The following is a 26343-nucleotide window of genomic DNA, read 5'->3' as shown; positions in this document are numbered from 1 at the left end:
GGTGTTGGTAAAGCAGAAGGATAGACTGAGATTAAACTAAATACAACTTATAAAGGCTTCATATAGCATACATACAGTCTTCATAAGACATACAACAAGTTTATATGGGGTGAGAGAACAACTCCCTATGTAGGGCACATTGCCTAAATGTGACATAACCCACTATGTCAACTTTCATATAGGCAATACTGACAGGTGACATTGCATATCTTGAGGAAAGCCCTTAGAGGTGTGAAGTCACCAGGTAGTGGTTAGAGAGAGAATGACATTACAGAGAGGCTGTTCTATTTAACAGGTTCTGATGCCCTCTAGTGATTAGAGAGAGAATGACATTACAGAGAGGCTGTTCTATTTAACAGGTTCTGATGCCCTCTAGTGGTTAGAGAGAGAATGACATTACAGAGAGGCTGTTCTATTTAACAGGTTCTGATGCCCTCTAGTGGTTACAGAGATAATGACATTACAGAGAGGCTGTTCTATTCAACAGGTTCTGATGCCCTCTAGTGGTTAGAGAGAGAATGACATAACAGAGAGGCTGTTCTATTTAACAGACTGAAATTAAATAGAGGACAGGAATCTACTAACACATTAAAACACACCACTACTACTAATCTAACTGTCTGTAGGTCCAACAGAACACATTAAAACACACCACTACTACTAATCTAACTGTCTGTAGGTCCAACAGAACACATTAAAACACACCACTACTACTAATCTAACTGTCTGTAGGTCCAACAGAACACATTAAAACACACCACTACTACTAATCTAACTGTCTGTAGGTCCAACAGAACACATTAAAACACACCACTACTACTAATCTAACTGTCTGTAGGTCCAACAGAACACATTAAAACACACCACAACTACTAATCTAACTGTCTATAGGTCCAACAGAACACATTAATACACACCACTACTACTAATCTAACTGTCTGTAGGTCCAACAAAACACATTAAACCACACCACCACTACTCATCTAACTGTCTGTAGGTCCAACAGAACACATTAAAACACACCACTACTACTAATGTAACTGTAGGAATGATTCCAGAGGAAACAAATGATAAAACATTGCTATGACTCACCTCTGAATGTGTTGGTCATCTATCTGACACAGGGTCACTGAGGAGGAGGAGCAAACCCCAAACCCAGGATAGAGGGGTTCAGTAAATGTGGAGTAGAATGTGTAAAGGTGTGTCAGTGTACCAGAGGAGGACATACTATAGAAGGACAAAGTACCAGCTGGCCAGTCCAGATACACTCCAACTCTGTTAGAATGAGGATCAGAGATGGATCTCCTACTGACTCCAGCATGGTTAAATGAGTAGAAGCCATCAAAGCAGATTAAACACCAGGACTTCCTATTGGTTCCAATACCACTGTGAAGCACCCCTCCCTTCCTGTTCATTCCTTTGTACACCACACCAATGTAAGCCCATTCACCATCCCTCTCCACCTCCCAGTAATAACGACATCCAGTTAAGCCTTCTCTGCAGAGAACTTGGGGATGATAGTCAAATCTGTCTGGATGGTCTTCATAATGCTGCATCTCTTCCACACATGTCACCTTCCTGTTCCCCTCAGACAGTATCAGGTTTGGGTTTACTGTATTTGGGTCCAGGGTGAGATGACAGGCATCTGTAGACAAAAGGAGAGTTGAATCAAACCACATCTTCATATAAAATGTTGTTTTGTAGGTACAGAACAAGAATTGATTAGTTACTATGTTACTATAGTTCTGAATATTCAGTTAATTAGGATTAAAGACTTACATTTCCTCAGCCCTGATTTCAGCCTGCACTCTCCACCATGATCCACACTGTAGGAGAAACAGGTTATTGACTGACAAAGACCTAATAAAGCAGTCAACATTTAAACCATATTGTTGTGTTCTGGTGCACTATCCAAGTTCATCACTAGAGACATACAGGTATTCTATCCTACCTACTGCATACAGAACAGAGTACAATTCATTACTAGAGACATACAGGTATTCTATCCTACCTACTGCATACAGAACGGAGTACAATTCATTACTAGAGACATACAGGTATTCTATCCTACCTACTGCATACAGAACAGAGTACAATTCATTACTAGAGACATACAGGTATTCTATCCTACCTACTGCATACAGAACGGAATACAATTCATTACTAGAGACATACAGGTATTCTATCCTACCTACTGCATACAGAACAGAGTACAATTCATTACTAGAGACATACAGGTATTCTATCCTTCCTACTGCATACAGAACAGAGTACAATTCATTACTAGAGACATACAGGTATTCTATCCTACCTACTGCATACAGAGCGGAGTACAATTCATTACTAGAGACATACAGGTATTCTATCCTACCTACTGCATACAGAGCGGAGTACAGTTCATTACTAGAGACATACAGGTATTCTATCCTACCTACTGCATACAGAACGGAGTACAATTCATTACTAGAGACATACAGGTATTCTATCCTACCTACTGCATACAGAACGGAGTACAATTCATTACTAGAGACATGCAGGTATTCTATCCTACCTACTGCATACAGAACAGAGTACAATTCCAACAGGATATCAGAGATGCAGAAGAAGAGTATTCATGTGGTGATGATGTATGCTGTGTTGGAGTGCTCAGCCTGCTGAGTAAACTTCCCCTTAATTCTACCATCATGTCCTCATGTTACTGACCCTACATCACTACATATGACACAACCACTGCTCACACTATTAGGACATCTATTCTGACTTACTTCAGCTTCATCAGTTTATATGTGGGATCCACCAGAGCAGCTGAAAGCAGTCCCCCTGCAGAGTCTCCTGGGTGATTGTAGCTCAGGTCCAGCTCTTTCAGGTGGGAGGGGTATGACCTCAGAGCTGAAGACAGAGCAGCACAGCCCTCCTCTGTGACCAGACAGCCAGACAGCCTACAGAGAGACACACAACAGCTGTCTAGGTTGATGTACTGGTGTCAATTATCTTGTAGGACACCCATACATTTGTCCATGACACAAACATTGTGAAGAAACGTCAGATTTTCAGAGTATTTGTTTTACTAAGCTCAGTACCGACCTGACTGAAACAGCTGTACTTACCCCAGTGTGTGTAGTTTACAGTCTGGATCCTCCAGTCCAGCAGACAGCAGTGTAACTCAGCTCAGTACCGACCTGACTGAAACAGCTGTACTTACCCCCAGTGTGTGTAGTTTACAGTCTGGATCCTCCAGTCCAGCAGACAGCAGTGTAACTCCTGAGTCCTGCAGGTCATTGTCTCTCAGCTCCAGTTGTTTCAGTTGTGAGTTGGGTGAACTCAGGACTGAGGCCAGATGTGAACAGCAACCCTCTGTCAGACCACACTGACCTAGACTAGAGGGCAGAAGAGCACATGATTAACACATGTTGAAAACATCCACATAATAACTCATACTGAAGATATTTAACTCACACTAGTGTCTGTATGTTGCAGAGTGGACTGGTTAGTCCAACACAGAGCAGCTCCACTCCTCTGTCTCCCAGGTCATTGTAGCTGAGGTCCAGTTCTCTCAGGGGGGGGTTTGGTGTCTGCAGAGCTGAGGTCAGAGTCTCACAGGATTCATATGTGAGGTTACAGTGATCCAGTCTGGAGAGAGGAGATATATCGACACTGTTAAATATGCAAAACATTAAGAATAATGAGATGCATTAAGACAATAACAGAAGGACACATTATTAACCAATGTTAACTTTTTACAACCATTTTCATATTTTCATATATTTTTAGTATACGTTTTTAGAATATGAGTGACGAGAAGAGAATCATCCAGCTCATTGGGTCTCTCTCTACACCCCCCATATGCCATGTCATGAAATATGCAGACAGACGGATTAAAAGTGTGTTTACATCATAATACTTCTGACAGACAACTTGTAACTCCGCCCATAACTTTTGGAATTATAGCATTCCCAGAAAGCATAAATTATTGACTCATTGTTAGTTTTACACTTAAGACATGACTGTCGTTCTGCTGTACAATTTGTTAATTTTGTCTCGTGTAATAAACTCTATACATTAGTTTATACTGGATTAATCATATATTTTTGCTAACTTTAATTTTGTTAGTTATGTTCCAACATTTCCTCCATCTTGTGACCAATATCAGTTCTTTTTAAGTCTTGGTCCCAATAGTTTATATTTTTTACTAAAAACACACTAACTCACTCACTCAAGATATTTAACCTTAGTTTGATATATTTATCACATTTGATGAATGTTTCTGCATATTTACCAAGATGTTCAAATAATGTTAAAAAACAGACTGAGGGTCCGTCTCAGCAAAGGGGAGAGAGCAGCAGACTGAGGGTCAGTCTCAGCAGAGGGAGAGAGCAGCAGACTGAGGGTCAGTCTCAGCAGAGGGAGAGAGCAGCAGACTGAGGGTTCGTCTCAGCAGAGGGAGAGAGCAGCAGACTGAGGGTTCGTCTCAGCAGAGGGAGAGAGCAGCAGACTGAGGGTCAGTCTCATCAGAGGGAGAGAGCAGCAGACTGAGGGTCAGTCTCAGCAGAGGGAGAGAGCAGCAGACTGAGGGTCAGTCTCAGCAGAGTGTGAGAGCAGCAGACTGAGGGTCAGTCTCAGCAGAGGGAGAGAGCAGCAGACTGAGGGTCAGTCTCAGCAGAGGGAGAGAGCAGCAGACTGAGGGTCAGTCTCAGCAGAGGGAGAGAGCAGCAGACTGAGGGTCAGTCTCAGCAGAGGGAGAGAGCAGCAGACTGAGGGTCAGTCTCAGCAGAGGGAGAGAGCAGCAGACTGATGGTCAGTCTCAGCAGAGGGAGAGAGCAGCAGACTGAGGGTCTGTCTCAGCAGAGGGAGAGAGCAGCAGACTTAGGGTCAGTCTCAGCAGAGGGAGAGAGCAGCAGACTGAGGGTCTGTCTCAGCAGAGGGAGAGAGCAGCAGAATGAGGGTCAGTCTCAGCAGAGGGAGAGAGCAGCAGACTTAGGGTCAGTCTCAGCAGAGGGAGAGAGCAGCAGACTGAGGGTCTGTCTCAGCAGAGGGTGAGAGCAGCAGACTGAGGGTCAGTCTCTCAACATCCCTCCGCTCTCCCTTTCCTCCACTGACACTGACCAAAAAGGGACACCGTCTTCCAGCTGATGGCGAAACTCGAGTCGCACCTCATTATTTCTGCTTCATGCACAAATTCATGTTGTTACTCCTATGAACAGAGAAAGTGAAATATTTATTGATATTAAAAAGACCCAAGCCGCTAATAATAACAAGGCCTATAGATCCACTTTCCTCCTCATTCATTACTGCTGCACTGCTTGTTGTAGCGCTGAGTGGAAATAGGAACAACGCGCATTTTATGGCTTATAAAAAGTGTTGAATACAAAGTGTTGACAGCGCTGAGTAAAAACTTAACATGAACTCACTCATAAAAACAGCAGCTCTTTGCTGCATTCGTTGACAGTCTCTCTCTAGTCATGGTTTTAAACGTTTTGGAATCTCACAATATCAATTTTGCCGTAGCTTTATTTTATGTCTGCTACGTCACTGTAGACTCGGTCATCTGAGCAATCTGATTGGCCAGCGGACACATGGTGCACTTGATTTCCTCCCCAGGCCCACCGGGAAGCAGAGTTTGTACCTTCAGACACATGAAATGGAAACAGTTTGTACCTTCAGACACATGAAATGGAAACAGTTTGTACATTCAGACACATGAAATGGAAACAGTTTGTACCTTCAGACACATTAAATGGAAACAGTTTGTACATTTAGACACATGAAATGGAAACAGTTTGTACATTCAGACACATGAAATGGAAACAGTTTGTACCTTCAGACACATGAAATGGAAACAGTTTGTACATTCAGACACATGAAATGGAAACAGTTTGTACCTTCAGACACATGACATGGAAACAGTTTGTACCTTCAGACACATGAAATGGAAACAGTTTGTACATTCAGACACATGAAATGGAAACAGTTTGTACCTTCAGACACATTAAATGGAAACAGTTTGTACCTTCAGACACATGAAATGGAAACAGTTTGTACATTCAGACACATGAAATGGAAACAGTTTGTACCTTCAGACACATTAAATGGAAACAGTTTGTACCTTCAGAGACATGGAATGGAAACAGTTTGTACATTCAGACACATGAAATGGAAACAGTTTGTACATTCAGACACATGAAATGGAAACAGTTGGTACCTTCAGACACATGAAATGGAAACAGGTTGTACATTCAGACACATGAAATGGAAACAGTTTGTACCTTCAGACACATGAAATGGAAACAGTTTGTACCTTCAGACACATTAAATGGAAACAGTTTGTACCTTCAGAGACATGGAATGGAAACAGTATGTACATTCAGACACATGAAATGGAAACAGTTTGTACCTTCAGACACATGAAATGGAAACAGTTTGTACATTCAGACACATGAAATGGAAACAGTTTGTACATTCAGACACATGAAATGGAAACAGTTTGTACCTTCAGACACATGAAATGGAAACAGTTTGAACCTTCAGACACATGAAATGGAAACAGTTTGTACATTCAGACACATGAAATGGAAACAGTTGGTACCTTCAGACACATGAAATGGAAACAGGTTGTACATTCAGACACATGAAATGGAAACAGTTTGTACCTTCAGACACATGAAATGGAAACAGTTTGTACATTCAGACACATGAAATGGAAACAGTTTGTACATTCAGACACATGAAATGGAAACAGTTTGTACCTTCAGACACATGAAATGGAAACAGTTTGTACATTCAGACACATGAAATGGAAACAGTTTGTACCTTCAGACACATGAAATGGAAACAGTTTGTACCTTCAGACACATGAAATGGAAACAGATTGTACATTCAGACACATGAAAAGGAAACAGTTTCTACATTCAGACACACGAAATGGCAACAGTTTGCCAACCCGGCGCGCAGGACAGCAGCTGAATTGTCTGAACCTACCACCAACAGCCCGAGACTAATAACAAAGAATAGAAACACAAGGATTTATCGTTGGGTTTTTACAGAAACGTTTGGCGATCAACTAGAAATGCCTTGGAGATCGACAAGTCGATCGCGATAAACCGGTTGGTGGCCACTGGCACAGAGCAAAATAGTCTGCTTGAAATACCGTAGTTTATCTAGTTACTACTGTGAAGTGGATCCAATTAAATGAGAGATGGGAGGAATGGTAGCCAATCCTAACTTGTTATAGGCCTATAGGATATTTGGCGAGTATAGGAATTATTCTGCAATGATCATGGAAATGAAATAAATAACAGGAAATATATGCCTACTTCTAATTATTATAGAATGTAAAGACACATCGATTAACGCTCTTCTCACTAACAGCTAATGATTGCATCTTGTTATTATATTTAGCCAGGTCTACCTGTTCTTTAGTTCTGAATAAGAGTCTCGTCATATATTCCCCATCTGCACCAGGCTACTACTAGTCTACTTTTGTCTTCTTGCAATGCAAGACTTCAACCACTAGAAACTGTAAGGACGCCTGGTCTAAAGTTAGCAGGAGGATTAGCAAATTCTCATGTCAAGTTCACTTTTATAAATGACAACATTTGCGTGAAAACTGGCACATGCATGTTTTGTGGCATATTTTGTGTGTAGACAACGTTTACAAATGTGGTCCCTGGTATTTTACATAGAGCAAAATACTTGAAATAGCTTATCTATTTACTGTTGTGAAGTCGGTCCAATTAAACGAGAGATGGGACGAATGGTAACCTTGTTGTAGGCCTATATTCTACCTCGTGAGTATGAAAACATCACAGAAAAGGTGAGAAATGTATTATGCAACGATCATGGAAACGAAATAAATAGAAGCCTAGGAAATAGATGGCTATTTCTAATTATTTTAAAATGCAAAGATAAACGGAATGGATGTCTCAGTAACGGCAAATTGTTGCATCTTGTTATTAAACTTTTTATTGTTATGAATAAGCGTGTCCATCATATCCCACATTTACACTAAATACTAATCTACTGGCCTTCTTGAAATGCAATACTTCAACCACTAGAAACTGTGCATACACATGGTCTAAAGTTAGCGGAAAGGTGTGTGTGAGTGTGTGTGTGTGTGTGTGTGTGTGTGTGTGTGTGTGTGTCTGTCTGCGCGTGTGTTTTGTGTTTGTGTGTCTTCACATAAACCTATACCGGTTGAACCCGCCCACTGTGTTGAAACAAGGAAGTACATTTATAAGGAAGTAGAGGCAGAACTGGACACTGTCGGTCGAAGAAAAATGTTTCTGAGGTTTGTAGCGTTCTTTTACCATTTTATGACAAAAAAGTGTTTTGGAGAAGTTAGGCCATCGCAGAGAGAGGTGATTTAGGGGGTAAGACATCCACAGAATTGTTAAGTTATTACAATACTGATTTCAACTTTAAATAATGATCATTTTAGGCATCCTTACATTGATGCTGATTCATATTGACCAGCCTAGTCAATATGTATCAATGTTATATTATAGGCTACAGGGCTATGAGGTAGGGTATGGGGTTATATTATAGGCTACAGGGCTGTGAGGTAAGGTATGGGGTTATATTATAGTCTACAGGGCTATGAGGTAGGGTATGGGGTTATATTATAGTCTACAGGGCTGTGAGGTAGGGTATGGGGTTATATTATAGTCTACAGGGTTATGAGGTAGGGTATGGGGTTATATTATAGTCTACAGGGCTATGAGGTAGGGTATGGGGTTATATTATAGTCTACAGGGCTATGAGGTAGGGTATGGGGTTATATTATAGGCTACAGGGCTATGAGGTAGGGTATGGGGTTATATTATAGTCTACAGGGTTATGAGGTAGGGTATGGGGTTATATTATAGGCTACAGGGTTATGAGGTAGGTTATGGGGGTTATATTATAGTCTACAGGGCTATGAGGTAGGGTAAGGGGTTATATTATAGTCTACAGGGCTGTGAGGTAGGGTATGGGGTTATATTATAGTCTACAGGGTTATGAGGTAGGGTGTGGGGTTATATTATAGTCTACAGGGTTATGAGGTAGGGTATGGGGTTATATTATATTCTACAGGGTTATGAGGTAGGGTATGGGGTTATATTATAGTCTACAGGGCTGTGAGGTAGGGTATGGGGTTATATTATAGTCTACAGGGTTGTGAGGTAGGGTATGGGGTTATATTATAGGCTACAGGGCTATGAGGTAGGGTATGGGGTTATATTATAGTCTACAGGGCTGTGAGGTAGGGTATGGGGTTATAATATAGTCTACAGGGTTATGAGGTAGGGTATGGGGTTATATTATAGTCTACAGGGCGGTGAGGTAGGGTATGGGGTTATATTATAGGCTACAGGGTTATGAGGTAGGGTATGGGGTTATATTATAGTCTACAGGGCTATGAGGTAGGGTATGGGGTTATATTATAGGCTACAGGGCTGTGAGGTAAGGTATGGGGTTATATTATAGTCTACAGGGCTATGAGGTAGGGTATGGGGTTATATTATAGTCTACAGGGCTGTGAGGTAGGGTATGGGGTTATATTATAGTCTACAGGGTTATGAGGTAGGGTATGGGGTTATATTATAGTCTACAGGGCTATGAGGTAGGGTATGGGGTTATATTATAGTCTACAGGGCTATGAGGTAGGGTATGGGGTTATATTATAGGCTACAGGGCTATGAGGTAGGGTATGGGGTTATATTATAGTCTACAGGGTTATGAGGTAGGGTATGGGGTTATATTATAGGCTACAGGGTTATGAGGTAGGTTATGGGGTTATATTATAGTCTACAGGGCTATGAGGTAGGGTAAGGGGTTATATTATAGTCTACAGGGCTGTGAGGTAGGGTATGGGGTTATATTATAGTCTACAGGGTTATGAGGTAGGGTATGGGGTTATATTATAGTCTACAGGGCTGTGAGGTAGGGTATGGGGTTATATTATAGTCTACAGGGTTATGAGGTAGGGTATGGGGTTATATTATATTCTACAGGGTTATGAGGTAGGGTATGGGGTTATATTATAGTCTACAGGGCTGTGAGGTAGGGTATGGGGTTATATTATAGTCTACAGGGTTATGAGGTAGGGTATGGGGTTATATTATAGGCTACAGGGCTATGAGGTAGGGTATGGGGTTATATTATAGTCTACAGGGCTGTGAGGTAGGGTATGGGGTTATAATATAGTCTACAGGGTTATGAGGTAGGGTATGGGGTTATATTATAGTCTACAGGGCTGTGAGGTAGGGTATGGGGTTATATTATAGGCTACAGGGTTATGAGGTAGGGTATGGGGTTATATTATAGTCTACAGGGCTGTGAGGTAGGGTATGGGGTTATGTTATAGTCTACAGGGTTATGAGGTAGGGTATGGGGTTATATTATAGTCTACAGGGTTATGAGGTAGGGTATGGGGTTATGTTATAGTCTACAGGGCTGTGAGGTAGGGTATGGGGTTATGTTATAGTCTACAGGGCTGTGAGGTAGGGTATGGGGTTATAATATAGTCTACAGGGTTATGAGGTAGGGTATGGGGTTATATTATAGGCTACAGGGTTATGAGGTAGGGTATGGGGTTATAATATAGGCTACAGGGCTGTGAGGTAGGGTATGGGGTTATAATATAGGCTACAGGGTTATGAGGTAGGGTATGGGCGATTGATTTATTTGCGCTCTTTCACATCCCGGAGGAAGACGTGTGTCACGTCATCTAGTTTCTTTGTAGAAAAATAATTGTCGCTCTTGTCAATTGTCAAAAGTGACATGCGGTAATGGGCATTGAAACTAAATGTGACCGACAGACTTGATTCGGTCTTACGTAGCAACATTTGAAATTGTGTTTTTACATTGAAAAAAAAAGCAGAGTCAGAGGCACAAAAAGGTATATCATACACTGCATTTGAGGAACAATGGGAAAGTAATTCTGCTTTGAAAGTTGATAAACCTGAAACCCCACCTTTGTGAAAATGGCCCCTGAATGTTTTTGGTGCGCCTACTGGAGAGCTCTCCTTTGTCTCCACCCATTCAGCATTGTTCACACCCTCTTAACCTGTTGGGTCTAGGGGGCAGCATTTGCACGTCTGGATAAAAAAAATGTACCCGATTTAATCTGGTTACTAATCCTACCCAGTAACTAGAATATGCATATACTTATTATATATGGATAGAAAACACTCTAAAGTTTCCAAAACTGTTTGAATGGTGTCTGTGAGTATAACAGAACTCATTTGGCAGGCAAAACCCTGAGACATTTTCTGACAGGAAGTGGATACCTGATGTGTTGTATTGATTTTAAACCTATCCCATTGAAAAACACAGGGGTTTAGGAATATTTTGGCACTTCCTATTGCTTCCACTAGATGTCACCAGCCTTTACAAAGTGTTTTGAGTCTTCTGGAGGGAGATCTGACCGAACAAGAGCCATGGAACGGTGATGTCCCATTAGACACCTGGCGCGCTACTTCATGTTGGGTACCCTCGTTCCAATACGTTATAAAAGGCTATGCATTCGTCCACCTTGAATATTATTCATGTTCTGGTTAAAAAGGCCCTAATGATTTATGCTATACAACGTTTGACATGTTTGAACGAACGGAAATATATTTTTTCCCCTCGTTCATGACGGAAGTCCGGCTGGCTTACATCATGTGCTAACGAGACGGAGATTTTTGGACATAAATGATGAGCTTTTTTGAACAAAACTACATTCGTTATGGACCTGTGATACCTGGAAGTGACATCTGATGAAGAGAATCAAAGGTAATGGATTATTTACATAGTATTTTCGATTTTAGATCTCCCCAACATGACGTCTAGTCTGTATCGCAACGCGTATTTTTCTGGGCACAGTGCTCAGATTATTGCAAAGTGTGATTTCCCAGTAAGGTTATTTTTAAATCTGGCAAGTTGATTGCGTTCAAAAGATGTAAATCTATAATTCTTTAAATGACAATATAATATTTTACCAATGTTTTCTAATTTTAATTATTTAATTTGTGACGCTTGACTTGACTGCCGGTTATTGGAGGGAAACGATTTCCTCAACATCAATGCCATAGTAAAACGCTGTTTTTGTATATAAATATGAACTTGATAGAACTAAAAATGCATGCATTGTCTAACATAATGTCCTAGGAGTGTCATCTGATGGAGATTGTAAAAGGTTAGTGTATCATTTTAGCTGGTTTTATGGTTTTGGTGACCCTGTCTTTGACTTGACAAAACATTACACACAACTCTTGTAAATGTACTGTCCTAACATACTCTAAATTTATGCTTTCGCCGTAAAACCTTTTTGAAATCGTAAAACGTGGTTAGATTAAGGAGATGTTTATCTTTCAAATGGTGTAACATAGTTGTATTTTTGAAAAATTGGAATTTTGACATTTATTTGGATTCAAATTTGCCGCTCTTGAAATGCACCTGCTGTTGATGGAGTGCACCACAGGTGGCACGCTAGCGTCCCACCTAGCCCCAAGAGGTTTTAAGCCTTAGCCCCACCCATCTGTTGAAGGATTCACATGTGAGGTCATGTGATAAACAGTGAGTAGTGTAGTAAAGATTAAGACTAAAAGTAGTAGCCTACAATAAGGAACAATCCCAGGTAAGCAGAAAGTGTCCAGATAAAAATATTGTATAAATGTTAGATGACGCTAATCCAGACACTAAACTGATGGTTCATGTGAAAGAAATGCTATATCCCCCAGCCACGTCTAGCTAAGTGGATGGGTCTCTACAGAAGGTGGAAACTGTACAGACAAATGGTTACTTACGTAGTAGCAATATCAGAAATAGATAGTGTCAATATAAATAATATAAATACAAAAATAACAAGTGTCAATATAGAGAAAGAACTACATAATATACAGTATGTAGAAGAACAATATCAATAACCATATCAGTGATACTGGTGATAGATGAGGTAGTTATACAGTATGTCGGGCAGTCTCTATGGGGGTGCCACAGGGTTCAATTCTCGGGCCGACTCTTTTCTCTGTATACATCAATGATGTCGCTATTGCTGCTGGTGATTCTCTGATCCACCTCTACGCGGACGACACCATTCTGTATACTTCTGGCCCTTCTTTGGACACTGTGTTAACTAACCTCCAGACGAGCCTCAATGCCATACAACTCTCCTTCTGTGGCCTCCAACTGCTCTTAAATGCAAGTAAAACTAAATACATGCTCTTCAACCAATCGCTACCCGCACCTGCCCGCCCGTCCAGCACTCTGGATTCGGTTCTGACTTAGAATATTTGGACATCTACAAATACCAATATACAATCCAAAATTAAATCTAGAATCGGCTTCCTATTTCCCAACCAAGCATCCTTCACTCATGCTGCCAAACATACCCTTGTAAAACTGACTATCTGAGATCCTCAGAAGGTTCTACAGTTGCAACATCGAGAGCATCCTGACCGGTTGCGTCACCTCCTGGTACGGCAATTGCTCTGCCTCCGACCGCAAGGCACTTCTGAGGGTAGTGCGTACGGCCCAGTACATCACTGAGGCAAAGCTGCCTGCCATCCAGGACCTCTACACCAGGCGGTGTCAGAGGAAGGCCCTAAAAATTGTCAAAGACCCCAGTCATAGACTGTTCTCTCTACTACCGCATTGTAAGCGGTACCGGAGTGCCAAGTCTTGGACAAAAAGGCTTCTGAACAGTTTTTACCCCCCAAGCCATAAGACTCCTGAACAGGTAACCAAATTGTTACCCGGACTATTTGCCCCCCCAACCCCTCTTTTACGCTGCTGCTACTCTCTGTTTATCTAATATGCATAATCACTTTAACTATACATTCATGTACATACTACCTCAATTGGCCCGACCAACCAGTGCTCCCGCACATTGGCTAACCGGGCTGTCTGCATTGTGTCCCACCCACCACCCGCCAACCCCTCTTTTACGCTACTGCTACTCTCTGTTCATCATATATGCATAGTCACTTTAACCAAACCTACATGTACATACTACCTCAATAAACCTGACTAACCGGTGTCTGTATATAGCCTTGCTACTCTTATTTTCAAATGTCTTTTTACTGTTGTTTTATTTCTTTACTTACCTACACACACACACACATACCTTTTTTTCGCACTATTGGTTAGAGCCTGTAAGTAAGCATTTCACTGTAATGTCTACACCTGTTGTATTCGGCACACGTGACAAATAAACTTTGATTTGATATCTTACCGATCCTTAACTTCGGCGATTGGATGCAGCAAATTGGATGCAGTCTATCACAGTGCCATCCGTTTTGTCACCAAAGCCCCATATACTACCCACCACTGCGACCTGTATGCTCTCGTTGGCTGGCCCTCGCTTCATATTCGTCGCCAAACCCACTGGCTCCAGGACATCTATAAGTCTTTGCTAGGTAAAGCCCCGCCTTATCTCAGCTCACTGGTCACCATAGCAGCACCCACCCATAGAACGGCGCTCCAGCCGGTATATTTCACTGGTTACCCCCAAAGCCAATTTCTCATTTGGCCGCCTTTCCTTCCAGTTCTCTGCTGCCAATGACTGGAACGAATTGCAAAAATCACTGAAGCTGGAGACTCATATCTCCCTCATTAACTTTAAGCAACAGCTGTCAGAGCAGCTCACATATCACTGCACCTGAACATAGCCCATCTGTAAATAGCCCATCCAACTACCTCATCCCCATACTGTATTTTTTTTATTTATCTTGCTCCCTTTGCACCCCAGTATCTCTACTTGCACATTCATCTTTTGCACATCTATCAACTCCAGTGTTTTAATTGCTAATTTGTAATTATTTCGCCACTATGGCCTATTTATTGCCTTACCTCCCTTATCTTACTTCATTTGCACACACTGTATATATACTTTTCTATTGTGTTATTGCCTTTGTTTGTTTATTCCATGTGTAACTCTGTGTTGTTGTTTGTGTTGCACTGCTTTGTTTTATCTTGGCCAGGTCGCAGTTGTAAATGAGAACTTGTTCTCAACTGGCCTACCTGGTTAAAGGGATCAGAAACCGGGCCGGCAAGTAGGGGAGATATTATCAGTAGATATTTTAAACAGGCTGAGAGCTGAAGGAGCTCACTTGCACTCATTGTGCAGTGACCTGTTTTACTTCTCTGTATTATATTACAGGAGCCTGATATGAGCGTTGTTATCCCACAATCACACCCTGTGCAGTCCTGCTGCCCAAGTTAGAGTAGAATTATCATACTACGCTACCAACGTTATTGATTGACAAATTGTGCCTTTTATGGTGTTTCATCAGCTGCAATTGGTTGTTGTAATTCCGAGAGCTGCCTTGTAGATATTACCGGAAATTTCTATCCTTGACACTTCCCTCTCACCCATACGGCAAATTATTATTTTTTACTTATTAAAAATAAGTAAAAAAGCTGTCGACTGTTCAGTTTAATCATTTTCATACAGTGGGGAGTCTACCTTATTGCCCCATTTTCTCCATATCAGGGCTGGGCTGTTGTTGAAGACAAGGGCTCTCTTTACTTTCAATGCAATGAGGAATGAAGGAGAAATGTGAAGGGCCTTGTCTGATATGGATGACTAATGGAGTGCTCTGGTCTTGGGCGACTCTGGAACCTGATGTGGGTGGTAGGAGCACATAGCAGCACCATTTTAGCCCACTCTGTACCCGTCATTCCCAGGCCTACAGAGCCGGAAAGGCAATGGCAGCCTTTTGCGCCAAGCCCTTTGGTGTCCAACCCACCACCATCCGATGGCAGTAGTTCTGAGCGATTAACCAACACTTGTTATTTTTTAATTGTTTTAACTATTTGAATTCTATTTAGTGTTTCTGTGAGCTCAATGCACAGTTTCTCTCTTGAAATCGGAACTAGTCCGAACTGGGTGATATAGTAGGGAGTTGTAGTTTCCTACAGGCCAATATTATACATGGTAATGACCATAATCCATTGCGAGACTACTTGTTCAGTCTATAGCACAGACCGTCTGTGTGGGGCAGACCGAGAGAAGAGACAAGAACACTGATCGAGAGGGTTAGAGAGCAGTTGCTTCTCTACTTGAAAATACATGATCTATGTGATAGTTGGTATTCAGGAGTCACAAAAGTAGGCTTTGCTTACTTTGACAATATCCATTTTTTTGTAGTTTTACAGCAACTCTATCGATAAGGACTTGGAATGAAATTACAGTCATCAAATGTTATATAGAGAACTGAAATATTTTATTAAAGTAATGTAAATAAATTATTTTATACGTAATAAACAGTTGGGCTGGGCAGTATACTGGTATTGATGCACAGACCGATTTGTGTTTTTACTTCACCTTCTATAACAGTATTTTAATGTTTGGTTGGCCGAATGTGACGCAGCTAACACCAGCGTGTCCGTAATGTCCATTTTTAGAGTTCACTCCGTTTGCTACTTGCAAGTCGTCTCTCCTGTTCCTGCATTCCACTTCCCACACCAAGCCCTGCCCCCTGTCACTCAAGGAGAGCAGGTGTTGCTTGGCGGTGTAGTCACAGGCACTTCACTTGCTGTTCACTCTGGAGCTAATGCTAACTGCTAGTTAGCTGGCTAGCTAAATGTAATCGGAGTTGGCGCAAACCTAATGTCTAATTACAGCCTGAAACCAGTGCTGGTGTAGGCCTAGATCTGCACATGTTTGTGTAATGGTATCTACTAAATCAGAGGAATAGGCGAAGCATGAATATGTTAGCTAGCTAGCCACATAAAGAGGAACGGAACATCGTATAGGGACCCCTGGGAAACACTGACCAACACTTTGGTTCCATTCCTTACACACATCTTCCCTGGCTTATTCATTTGTTATGTCAAACAACAATGCATTCAATGTGCTGCCCACTATATTCCAACTATTTAATTACAATCATTATATTTCCATGATTCCAACAGTACACCAATAACCTATGCCAAGATATCTCATAAAAAAAATGTATACATACATACATGCATGCATGCATGCATGCATGCATGCATGCATGCATACATAACATACAGTTGAAGTCGGGAGTTTACATACTCCTTAGCCAAATACATTTTAAACTCAGTTTTTTCCCAATTCCTGACATTTAGTCCTAGTAAAAATTCTCTGTCTTAGGTCAGTTAGGATCACCACTTTATTAACAAAAATTTGAAATGTCAGAATAATAGTAGGGAGAATGGTTTATTTCAGCTTTTATTTCTTTCATCACATTCCCAGTGGGTCCGAATTTTACATACACTCAATTAGTATTTGGTAGCATTGCCTTTAAATTGTTTAACCTGGGTCAAACGTGTTGGGTAGCCTTCCACAAGCTTCCCACAATAAGTTGGGTGAATTTTGCCCATTCCTCCTGACAGCGCTGGTGTAACTGAGTCAGGTTTGTAGGCTTCCTTGCTCGCACATGCTTTTTCAGTTCTGCCCACAAATTTTCTATGGGATTGAGGTCAGGGCTTTGTGATGGCAACTCCAATACCTTGACCTTTGTTGTCCTTAAATGAAGGTGAAATAAAATAAATAAATAAAATAAATGTACAATATCAATAACCATATCAGTGATACTGGTGATAGATGAGGTAGTTATATGTAGACAATCAGGGGTGAAGTGGCTGAGCAGCAGGATACATTTTTTTTTATAGTAGCAGCAACGTATGGTGTGTGTTAGGAGAGAGTCATGTGACAAGAGGCACTGTAGATAGTGGTGATGACTGGGAACTCTCCCCCAGTGATGAACTGGTCTGTCCGAACCACGCATGAACAAGGGAATCTATATTCGGAGAGGCTGTTTCTGTCCTGCCCTTGACTTTGGTGCAGGGCATGTGATGTCCATAGCTTGTTCGTAGCAAAACTCCCTGATCTTCTCAAAAGAGCCCATGTAGACAGCTGTTGTTATGGAGTCAGGGGATCCAACCAGGTAGACTAGCTGTTGTTTGGAGTCAGGGGATCCAACCAGGTAGACTAGCTGTTGTTATGGAGTCAGGGGATCCAACCAGGTAGGGACTAGCTGTTGTTATGGAGTCAGGGGATCCAACCAGGTAGACTAGCTGTTGTTATGGAGTCAGGGGGGATCCAACCAGGTAGACTAGCTGTTGTTATGGAGTCAGGGGATCCAACCAGGTAGACTAGCTGTTGTTATGGAGTCAGGGGATCCAACCAGGTAGACTAGCTGTTGTTAGGGAGTCAGGGGATCAAACCAGGTAGACTAGCTGTTGTTATGGAGTCAGCTAGTGGGGATCCAAATCAAATTAATAATATTGGACTGTATGTTTAAATGCAACAAGAAGTATCTGAACTCTGACCTCAGACAGTAAAAGTGTTGTCATTGTTAATGGATCTTCAATGTTTAGAAATATTGACTGTTCTGTTATTTCTTATTGGTTATTGTAGCTGAGTGAGCTGTGACTTATATCTAATACGAGTCTCTCTGGGAGAGAGATGAGGAGACCACTGCCTCTAAAATGAGTCTCTCTGGGGAGAGAGAGGAGGAGACCACTGCTCTAAAACGAGTCTCTCTGGGGAGAGAGAGGAGGAGACCACTGCCTCTAAAATGAGTCTCTCTGGGGAGAGAGAGGAAGAGACCACTGCCTCTAAAATGACTCAAGACACCAAGTTCTAAGAGGTAAGAGATGATTTGCAAAATGTACATTGCTCTTAAAAATATCAAACTAATGAAAAGTGTTCCCAAATTACAAATTACATAAAATGTAGGTCTATATCATTCACTTAAAAGGCCAGAAATGGATTTACCAATTGCAGACTGTATCTTTATAAAGAAACATCAGGACTTCTAGATGTTCCATTATACAGTTGTTGAAAGGAAGTAGATGAGGGGTATTGATGAGATATTGATGAGGTGATCTGTCTCCCTGTTTTGTTCAGTGTCCAGAAGCCCAGAGCAGAGTCCCCTACAACCAGCCTGCTATCAATGACGAGTGATCAGCCACCTGCTTTCAGCCAGGAACCATTACCAGATGACAATAAGGAAGTGGAGAGTTTGGACAGTGAGGATGCATTAAAGATCACACACAACCTTCTGGACAGAAGAAGTAAGACTGTGTTTCATACAATATTACAAAAGAACGGTACAAAGGCCCTTATAAAACACACACAAACTTATGAGTCCCAACTCTCAATGTTTTCCTACAGGTCAAACTCTGCTGACAGTCCAACAAGACATTAAGGCTAAACTGAAACACAAGTATCAACACATATCTGAAGGAATTGGACACCATGGAAACCAAACTCTGTTAAAGGACATCTACACAGAGCTCTACATCACAGAGGGTGGAAGTGGAGGACTCAATAATGAACATGAGGTTAGACAGATAGAGATGGCATCCAAGAAACAAACCACACAAGAGACACCAATCAAATGCAACGACATCTTCAAGCCTTTACCTGGACAAGACAAACCTATCAGAACTGTGCTGACAAAAGGAATCGCTGGCATTGGAAAAACCGTCTCTGTGCAGAAGGTCATCCTTGACTGGGCAGAGGGAAAAGCAAACCAGGACGTTCATTTCATGTTGCCTCTTCCTTTCCGTGATCTGAACCTGAAAAAGGACCAATACAGTCTGATGCAACTTCTTTCCACTACTTCCCAGAGCTGAAAGAGATTGACAGCATTGAAGATGGTGAAACCAAAACTGTTTTCATTTTTGATGGTCTGGATGAGTGTCGACTTCCTCTAGACTTCAAAAACAATGAGAAGTGCTGTGATGTCACGAAGCCAACCTCAGTGGACGTGCTGCTGACAAACCTCATCGAGGGGAATCTGCTTCCCTCTGCTCTCGTCTGGATAACCTCACGGCCTGCAGCAGCCAATCAGATCCCTCCTGAGTGTGTTGACCAGGTGACAGAGGTACGAGGGTTCAATGATCCACAGAAGGAGGAGTATTTCCAGGAAGAAAATCACAGATCAGAATCTGGCCAATGAAATCATCAAACACATGAAGACATCAAGGAGCCTCCACATCATGTGCCACATGCCAGTCTTCTGTTGGATATCAGCCACTGTCCTTGAGATGATACTGAAAGAGGCAGAGAAGGATGAAGTCCCCCAAAACTCTGACCCAGATGTACTCACACTTCGTGCTCATCCAGATTATTGTGAAGAACAAGAAGTACAACATAGCCACAGAGACAAACCCAAAGGAACTGTCTCAGTCAGACAAAGAGATGATCCTGAAACTGGCAAAGCTGGCTTTCCAACAGCTGCAGAAGGGCAACCTGATCTTCTATGAGGAGGACCTGAGAGAATGTGGCCTTGATGTCACAGAGGCATCAGTGTACTCAGCATTGTGTACAGAGATCTTTAAAGAAGAATCTGGGCTGTACCAAGAGAAGGTCTACAGCTTTGTGCATCTGAGCATTCAGGAGTTTCTAGCAGCAGTGCATGCTTTAGAATCATGTCTGGACAAGAAGGAAAATGTTTTCCCCCCCAAAGCAGTCACTAGTGATGATGAGTGAGGAGGAGGAGGGAGGAGAGAGGAGGAGATTGATGATAAGCAGGGCGAGAGGAGGAGAGTAAGGATGATGATGATGAGGAGGAGGAGGAGGAGAGGAGGGAGATGATGATGATAAGCAGGACGACGGGGAGGAGAACAACGACGAAGATGAGGATGATGATGACGACAATGATGAAGAGGAGTCATTCCAGTGTTGACTTACACAGGAGAGCAGTGGATAGGCCTCGAAGAGTGAGAATGGACACCTGGACCTGTTCCTCCGCTTCCTTCTGGGTCTCTCACTGGGTCAATCGAATCTGTTACGAGGCCTTCTGACACAGACAGGATGTACGACAGAGACCAAAAAAACAGTTAAAAACAGGGTACCTTTCATACAAGATCAAAAGAGAATCCTCACCAGAAAGGATCATCAACTTGTTCCACTGTCTGAATGAACTTGGTGCCAACTCTCTAGTTGAAGACATGCAGACCTCCCTGCGATCAGGAACTCTTTCAGAAACAGAGCTAAAACCTGACCAATGTTCAGCCCTGGCCTCCTGTTACTGATGTCAGAGGAGGTGCTGGAGGAGTTTGCCTGAAGACATACAACACATCAGAGGAAGGTTATCAGAGGTTGCTGCCGGTAGTGAAAACCTGCAAGACTGTAAGTTCTGTTATTGAGTTGATGTTTACAGTATCATTATAATGAGGATTTGTATATCTAACAGATTATCTCCTCTCTCAAGACTGGATCACTGTAAACTCCGTATGAATCCTGAGAGACTCTGACCTCAGCTCTGCAGACACCAAACTCCCCCTGAGAGAACTGAACCTCAGCTACAATGACCTGGAAGACAGAGGAGTGAAGCTGCTCTGTGTTGGACTAACCAGTCCACTCTGCAACATACAGACACTAGTGTGAGTTAAATATCTTCAGTATCCACTGTCTTTATAGTGTTTATATATTTATAGTAATTATGTGTTATTATGTTTTTAACATTATTTGAACATCTTGGTAAATATGCAGAAAGATACATGAAATGTGATAAATATATGAAACTAAGGTTAAATATCTTGAGTGAGTTGTGTTAACATAGTCTAGTCATGTCCTTCTGTTATTGTCTTAATGCATCTCGTTATTCTTAAAGCTTTGCAAATTTAACAGTGTATTGACATATCTCCTCTCTCCAGACTGGATGGCTGTAAACTCACATAGATCCTGTGAGACTCTGACCTCAGCTCTGCAGACACCAAACTCCCCCCTGAGAAAACTGGACCTCAGCCACAACAATGACCTGGAAGACAGAGGAGTGGAGCTGCTCTGTGTTGGACATCCACTCTGCAACATACTGACACTAGTGTGAGTTAAACATCTTCAGTATGAGTTATTATGTGGATGTTTTAAACATGTGTTAATCATGTGCTCTTCTGCCCTCTAGTCTAGGTCAGTGTGGTCTGAAGGGTTGCTGTTCACATCTGGCCTCAGTCCTGAGTTCACCCAACTCACAACTGAAACAACTGGAGCTGGAGACAATGACCTGCAGGACTCAGGAGTTCACTGCTGTCTGCTGGACTGGAGGATCCAGACTGTACACACTGGGGATGTGTGTGTGTGTGTGTGTGTGTGTGTGTGTGTGTGTGTGTGTGTGTGTGTGTGTGTGTGTGTGTGTGTGTGTGTGTGTGTGTGTGTGTGTGTGTGTGTGTGTGTGTGTGTGTGTGTGTGTGTGTGTGTGTGTGTGTGTTTGTTTGTTTGTTTGGTATCGAATCCAGATGTGTCATCTCATAATCCAGAATCACTGTTGTGGCTGAGGTCTGTTAATTTTACTCTGTTTTTAAAATCTGAACTCAAGTGCGATACCCCTCTCAAAGCCCGTTAAATTCACCTTTTTGAAGGGTTTTAAATTCACCCTTTTGATGGGTTTTACTACCTCATCTGCCTTCCCTATATCAAGGTGTTTGGTACTTTCTGAAATCACCTATGGGGAAAAATGAAAGGTGGAAAAACGATTGGAACCATTTTCCTCTTTGACTGCTAGGTTTTTGGGTATTATGACTCATACTGTGGTACTCTATGGTGTGTAGATGGGTGACAAAAATAAACAATTTTGAAATCGAAATATGGAATAAGTCAAGGAATTACTTTCTGAAGGCACTGTATAGTCAACCAGTCTAACTGTCTATCCTGTCCTCTATCCACCATAAATAATAGTCCCTGTATAGTCTACCAGTCTAACTGTCTATCCTGTCCTCTCTCCACCATAAATAATAGTCCCTGTATAGTCTACCTATCACACCCTGATCAGTTTCACCTGTCCTTGTTATTGTCTCCATCCTTGTTTCCCCAGTGAATTTATCCCTGTGGTTCCTGTCTCTCTGTGCCAGTTCGTCTAGTTGTTCCAAATCAACCAGCGTTTTCCCGTTCTCCTGCCTTTGCTATTCTTTTTTTTTTCTAGTCCTCCCGGGTTTTGACCCTTGCCTGTTTGGACTCTGTCACCGCCGCCTGACCATTCTGCCTGCCTGACCATGAGCCTTTCTGCCACTCTGTATCCTGAGATCTGGTTTTGACCTTTTGCCTGTTCACGACCATTCTCTTGCCTACTCCTTTTTGGATTATTAAACATTATTAGACTCCAACCATGCGCATCTGGTCTCGCCTTCTGTCATGATACTACCAGTCTACCTGTTTATCCGGTCCTCTATCCACCACAAATGGTGTCAATAGTGGATTGGTTGTCCAGATCTGCAAAGGATAACTAGCTAATTCTACCACACATACAATCATTCAAATATTTAATATACGAACATGGTGCGTCACTGAAAGAACAGTGAAGACATGAGACACGCAGCAAAAAAAACTCCCATATTGATCTTGTTTAATGACAATACAATTATCATTATTATTATCTACCTAAACACCACATTGCAATGAATAATTGTCTTACACAAAATTCCACTCTTGGATGTAAACTGCAGTGAAAATTTCATCCAAATAATGTTGCAAAAGCCCTTTGATTTAGAATATTTAACTCCGTTACATTTGGATCAGTTGTGAGGTCTCAACTCTCAACAGCTTATAAAAGGCCAGTCTGGCCTTGATTAGGAATCTCGCTTTACCGCTAGGCCGGGTCACTCAAGCAGACAGCACACAGACACTCCACGCTGTTTGAACTCAGATTCTTCCAAAAAACAACGATGGTGCTTTTTCACATTGCTTGTTAATGTTAATCCTTGTTTTCTCTATTGTACTATTAGTTTGTGTATCTTTTCTCTCTCTGCAAGCGTGACTTCAATAAAAGTGTCCAGCAGGCTTCGGTTGGCTGGCAGCTGAGCGAGTGTGGTCACGAGTGGTGCTCGGATACTCCCCTAAAGACCTTTGCTTGAAAAACAAAGAAAATAGCTGTTTGTTCATTCTGAGACGTAGCCAGTATACACTTCCTCAAAATAGTCAGAATTAATCTGACTAATCATTTTTATGTTTTTGCGGAGGAGATCTTTTGTGCAATTTTACTAACTAAGATGTTTGGTACTGTATTTCACATCTAACTAAGATGTTTGCTGTATATATCTTAAGTGGAAAAATGTGCAGATAAACAAGTCATCTCTCATTGAATAACAACTTGAAGAATCTCTATTGTTGACCAATCACAGACGGAAGGGGCGTAGACTTTGGCTATCGACTTCGGCTTGCCTCGAAAAAAATGTTATGTGCACGACAGCCAAAAAACCTGAAGACCAAAATGAACAAAAACGTCACAAAATGTCTTCATAATAAATGCAAGAACTGTCCCAAACTGTTTTTGGATGGGAAGATGCAGATGCCTTAAGCTGTACGTGGCTAAAATAATGGTAATTACTAACTAGCTAGCTGGCTAGCTAAATGCAGTTAGCTAAATGCACACGTTAGCTCTAATACAGGTTGTTACCAGTGGTGGTGTAGATCAGCATGTTTGTGCAACTACATGTTTTGATGTAGATGTGACATTTAGACAAAGATTTTAGCTATCTATTCAAATGTGATTAGTGTCCCCTGCACTCACCAACCCTTTGGTTCCTACCTGTCATAACTCCAACCTGGCTTTTAATTTGTTGTCATGCTAAACAACACCAACCATGAATTAGATAATCATTCTATTTATGTTTCCAACAGTTCAAGTGTTTTGATCTATATAAAATAAAAAATCTATCGAAAAAACTGCAAGATTTGGTTGAAAAAGTTAGATTTTCTGCCCATATTGTGCAGCCTTGTATCAACCTGGAACGCAAACATTTTGTGGCACAGAAAGAAAGGTGAAAAGTATATCTTTTTCAGATGTTTTAAAGTTAGTAGGATTAATTTACACTATAGGCCCAAGCGTAGGCTATATCTCAATCAATTTAAAAATAGATTATTCTGGTGCTCCTAAATTTGATGTGGTGCTCCTAATTTTAAAGTTAGGAGCACCAGTGCTACTAATGAAAGACAATGTTTCCATCTCCAGCTCAACACAGAGGCAGACCAGTTACCATTCTGTCACCAGAGATGTGTGTGCTAAGTTCCCTCTACTCCCCTCAGTCTGGTCAGTGTGGTCTGAGGTTGCTGTTCTCTGGCCTCAGTCCTGAGTTCACCCAACTCACAACTGAAACAACTGGAGCTGAGAGACAATGACCTGCAGGACTCAGGAGTTACACTGCTGTCTGTGGGCGAGGATCCAGAGACTGTAAACTACACACCTGGGGTAAGAGAGAGAGAGTGTTTGTGTGTGTGAGAGTGATCCAGGCTTACCCAAAACATTTACCAAGAATTTAGTTTTTACAAAATAAAATAATGAATCTTTCATCTCTCTGTGTTTCTAATTTTCCTTAGAATTCGCAAAAGTTGTCACGAATGTTATCTTGCAGGAGAAAGCATCCGAGTGGCGATTCTAATCCAACCATTAACTCACATTGTTCTGCTCCTGGCCTGAGAGGATAGACCTTCAATTGTAGCTAGATGTAGATGCTAATGTTATCCAGCTAACGTTGCCCCATGAATGGAAGTTAGGCTAGCGAGCATTTTTAGCCATGTAGCCTAGGGCACAACAAACAAGAGTGTACTGTATGACAGAGTGATAGACTGTGTACTGTATAACAGAGTGATACTGTATAACAGAGTGATAGACTGTGTAGCAGAGTGATAGACAGTGTACTGTTAACAGTGATAGACAGTGTACTGTATAACAGTGATAGGTATAACAGAGTGATAGAGTGTACTGTATAAAAGTGATAGACAGTGTACTGTATAACAGAGTGATAGACAGTGTACTGTCAAACAGAGTGATAGACAATTGTACTGTATAACGGAAATGTGTACTGTATAACAGAAGTTATAGACTGTACTGTATGACGAGAGTGATAGACAGTGCTGTATAACAGTGATAGACAGTGTACTGTATAACAAAGTGATAGACTGTGTGCTGTATAACAGGGTGATAGACGTGTGCCTGCGTAACTTAGAGTGATAGACTGTGTACTGTATAACAGAGTGATAGACTGTGTGCTGCATAACAGAGTGATAGACTTGTAGCTACTGTATAACAGGTGATAGACTGTTGTACTGTATAACAGAGTGATAGACTGTGTACTGTATAGCAGTGATAGACAGTGTGCTGTATAACGGTGATAGACTGTGTGCTGTATAACAGTGATAGGCTGTGTACTGTATGACAGAGTGATAGACTGTGTACTGTATGACAGAGTGATAGACTGTGTACTGTATAACAGGCGATAGACTGTGTACTGTATAACAAGAGTGATAGACTGTACTATATGACAGAGTGATAGACTGTGTACTGTATGACAGAGTGATAGACTGTGTACTGTATAACAGAGTGATGGGCTGTGTACTGTATGACAGAGTGATAGACTGTGTACTGTATAGAGTGATAGACTGTACTGTATAACAGTGATAGACTG

At 41.7% G+C, this 26343-nt stretch overlaps 1 protein-coding gene across 2 annotated transcripts in view; it reads right to left on the bottom strand.

Moving 5' to 3' along the window:
- Positions 1 to 1073: 1073 nt before the first annotated feature.
- LOC123744235 (NACHT, LRR and PYD domains-containing protein 3) overlaps positions 1074 to 26343 on the bottom strand; it is a 53246-nt gene continuing 27976 nt past the window's right edge. The window contains exons 5-9 of one of the 2 annotated variants that reach the window (XM_045723046.1): positions 3457 to 3630; positions 3203 to 3377; positions 2766 to 2938; positions 1780 to 1826; positions 1074 to 1645 (exon numbers count right to left, since the gene is read on the bottom strand). In XM_045723046.1, the coding sequence (XP_045579002.1) occupies positions 1089 to 1645; positions 1780 to 1826; positions 2766 to 2938; positions 3203 to 3377; positions 3457 to 3630 (1126 nt within the window). In that variant the 3' untranslated portion in view covers positions 1074 to 1088. The remainder of the gene's footprint in view (positions 1646 to 1779; positions 1827 to 2765; positions 2939 to 3202; positions 3378 to 3456; positions 3631 to 26343) is intronic. The other variant, XM_045723047.1, reaches the window with a different exon arrangement.

This window comes from Salmo salar, chromosome ssa08, assembly GCF_905237065.1.
Source record: "Salmo salar chromosome ssa08, Ssal_v3.1, whole genome shotgun sequence".
Lineage (NCBI taxonomy): Eukaryota > Metazoa > Chordata > Actinopteri > Salmoniformes > Salmonidae > Salmo > Salmo salar.
Note: the sequence above shows the minus strand (reverse complement) of the source record. Positions and strands in the feature narration are given on the sequence as shown.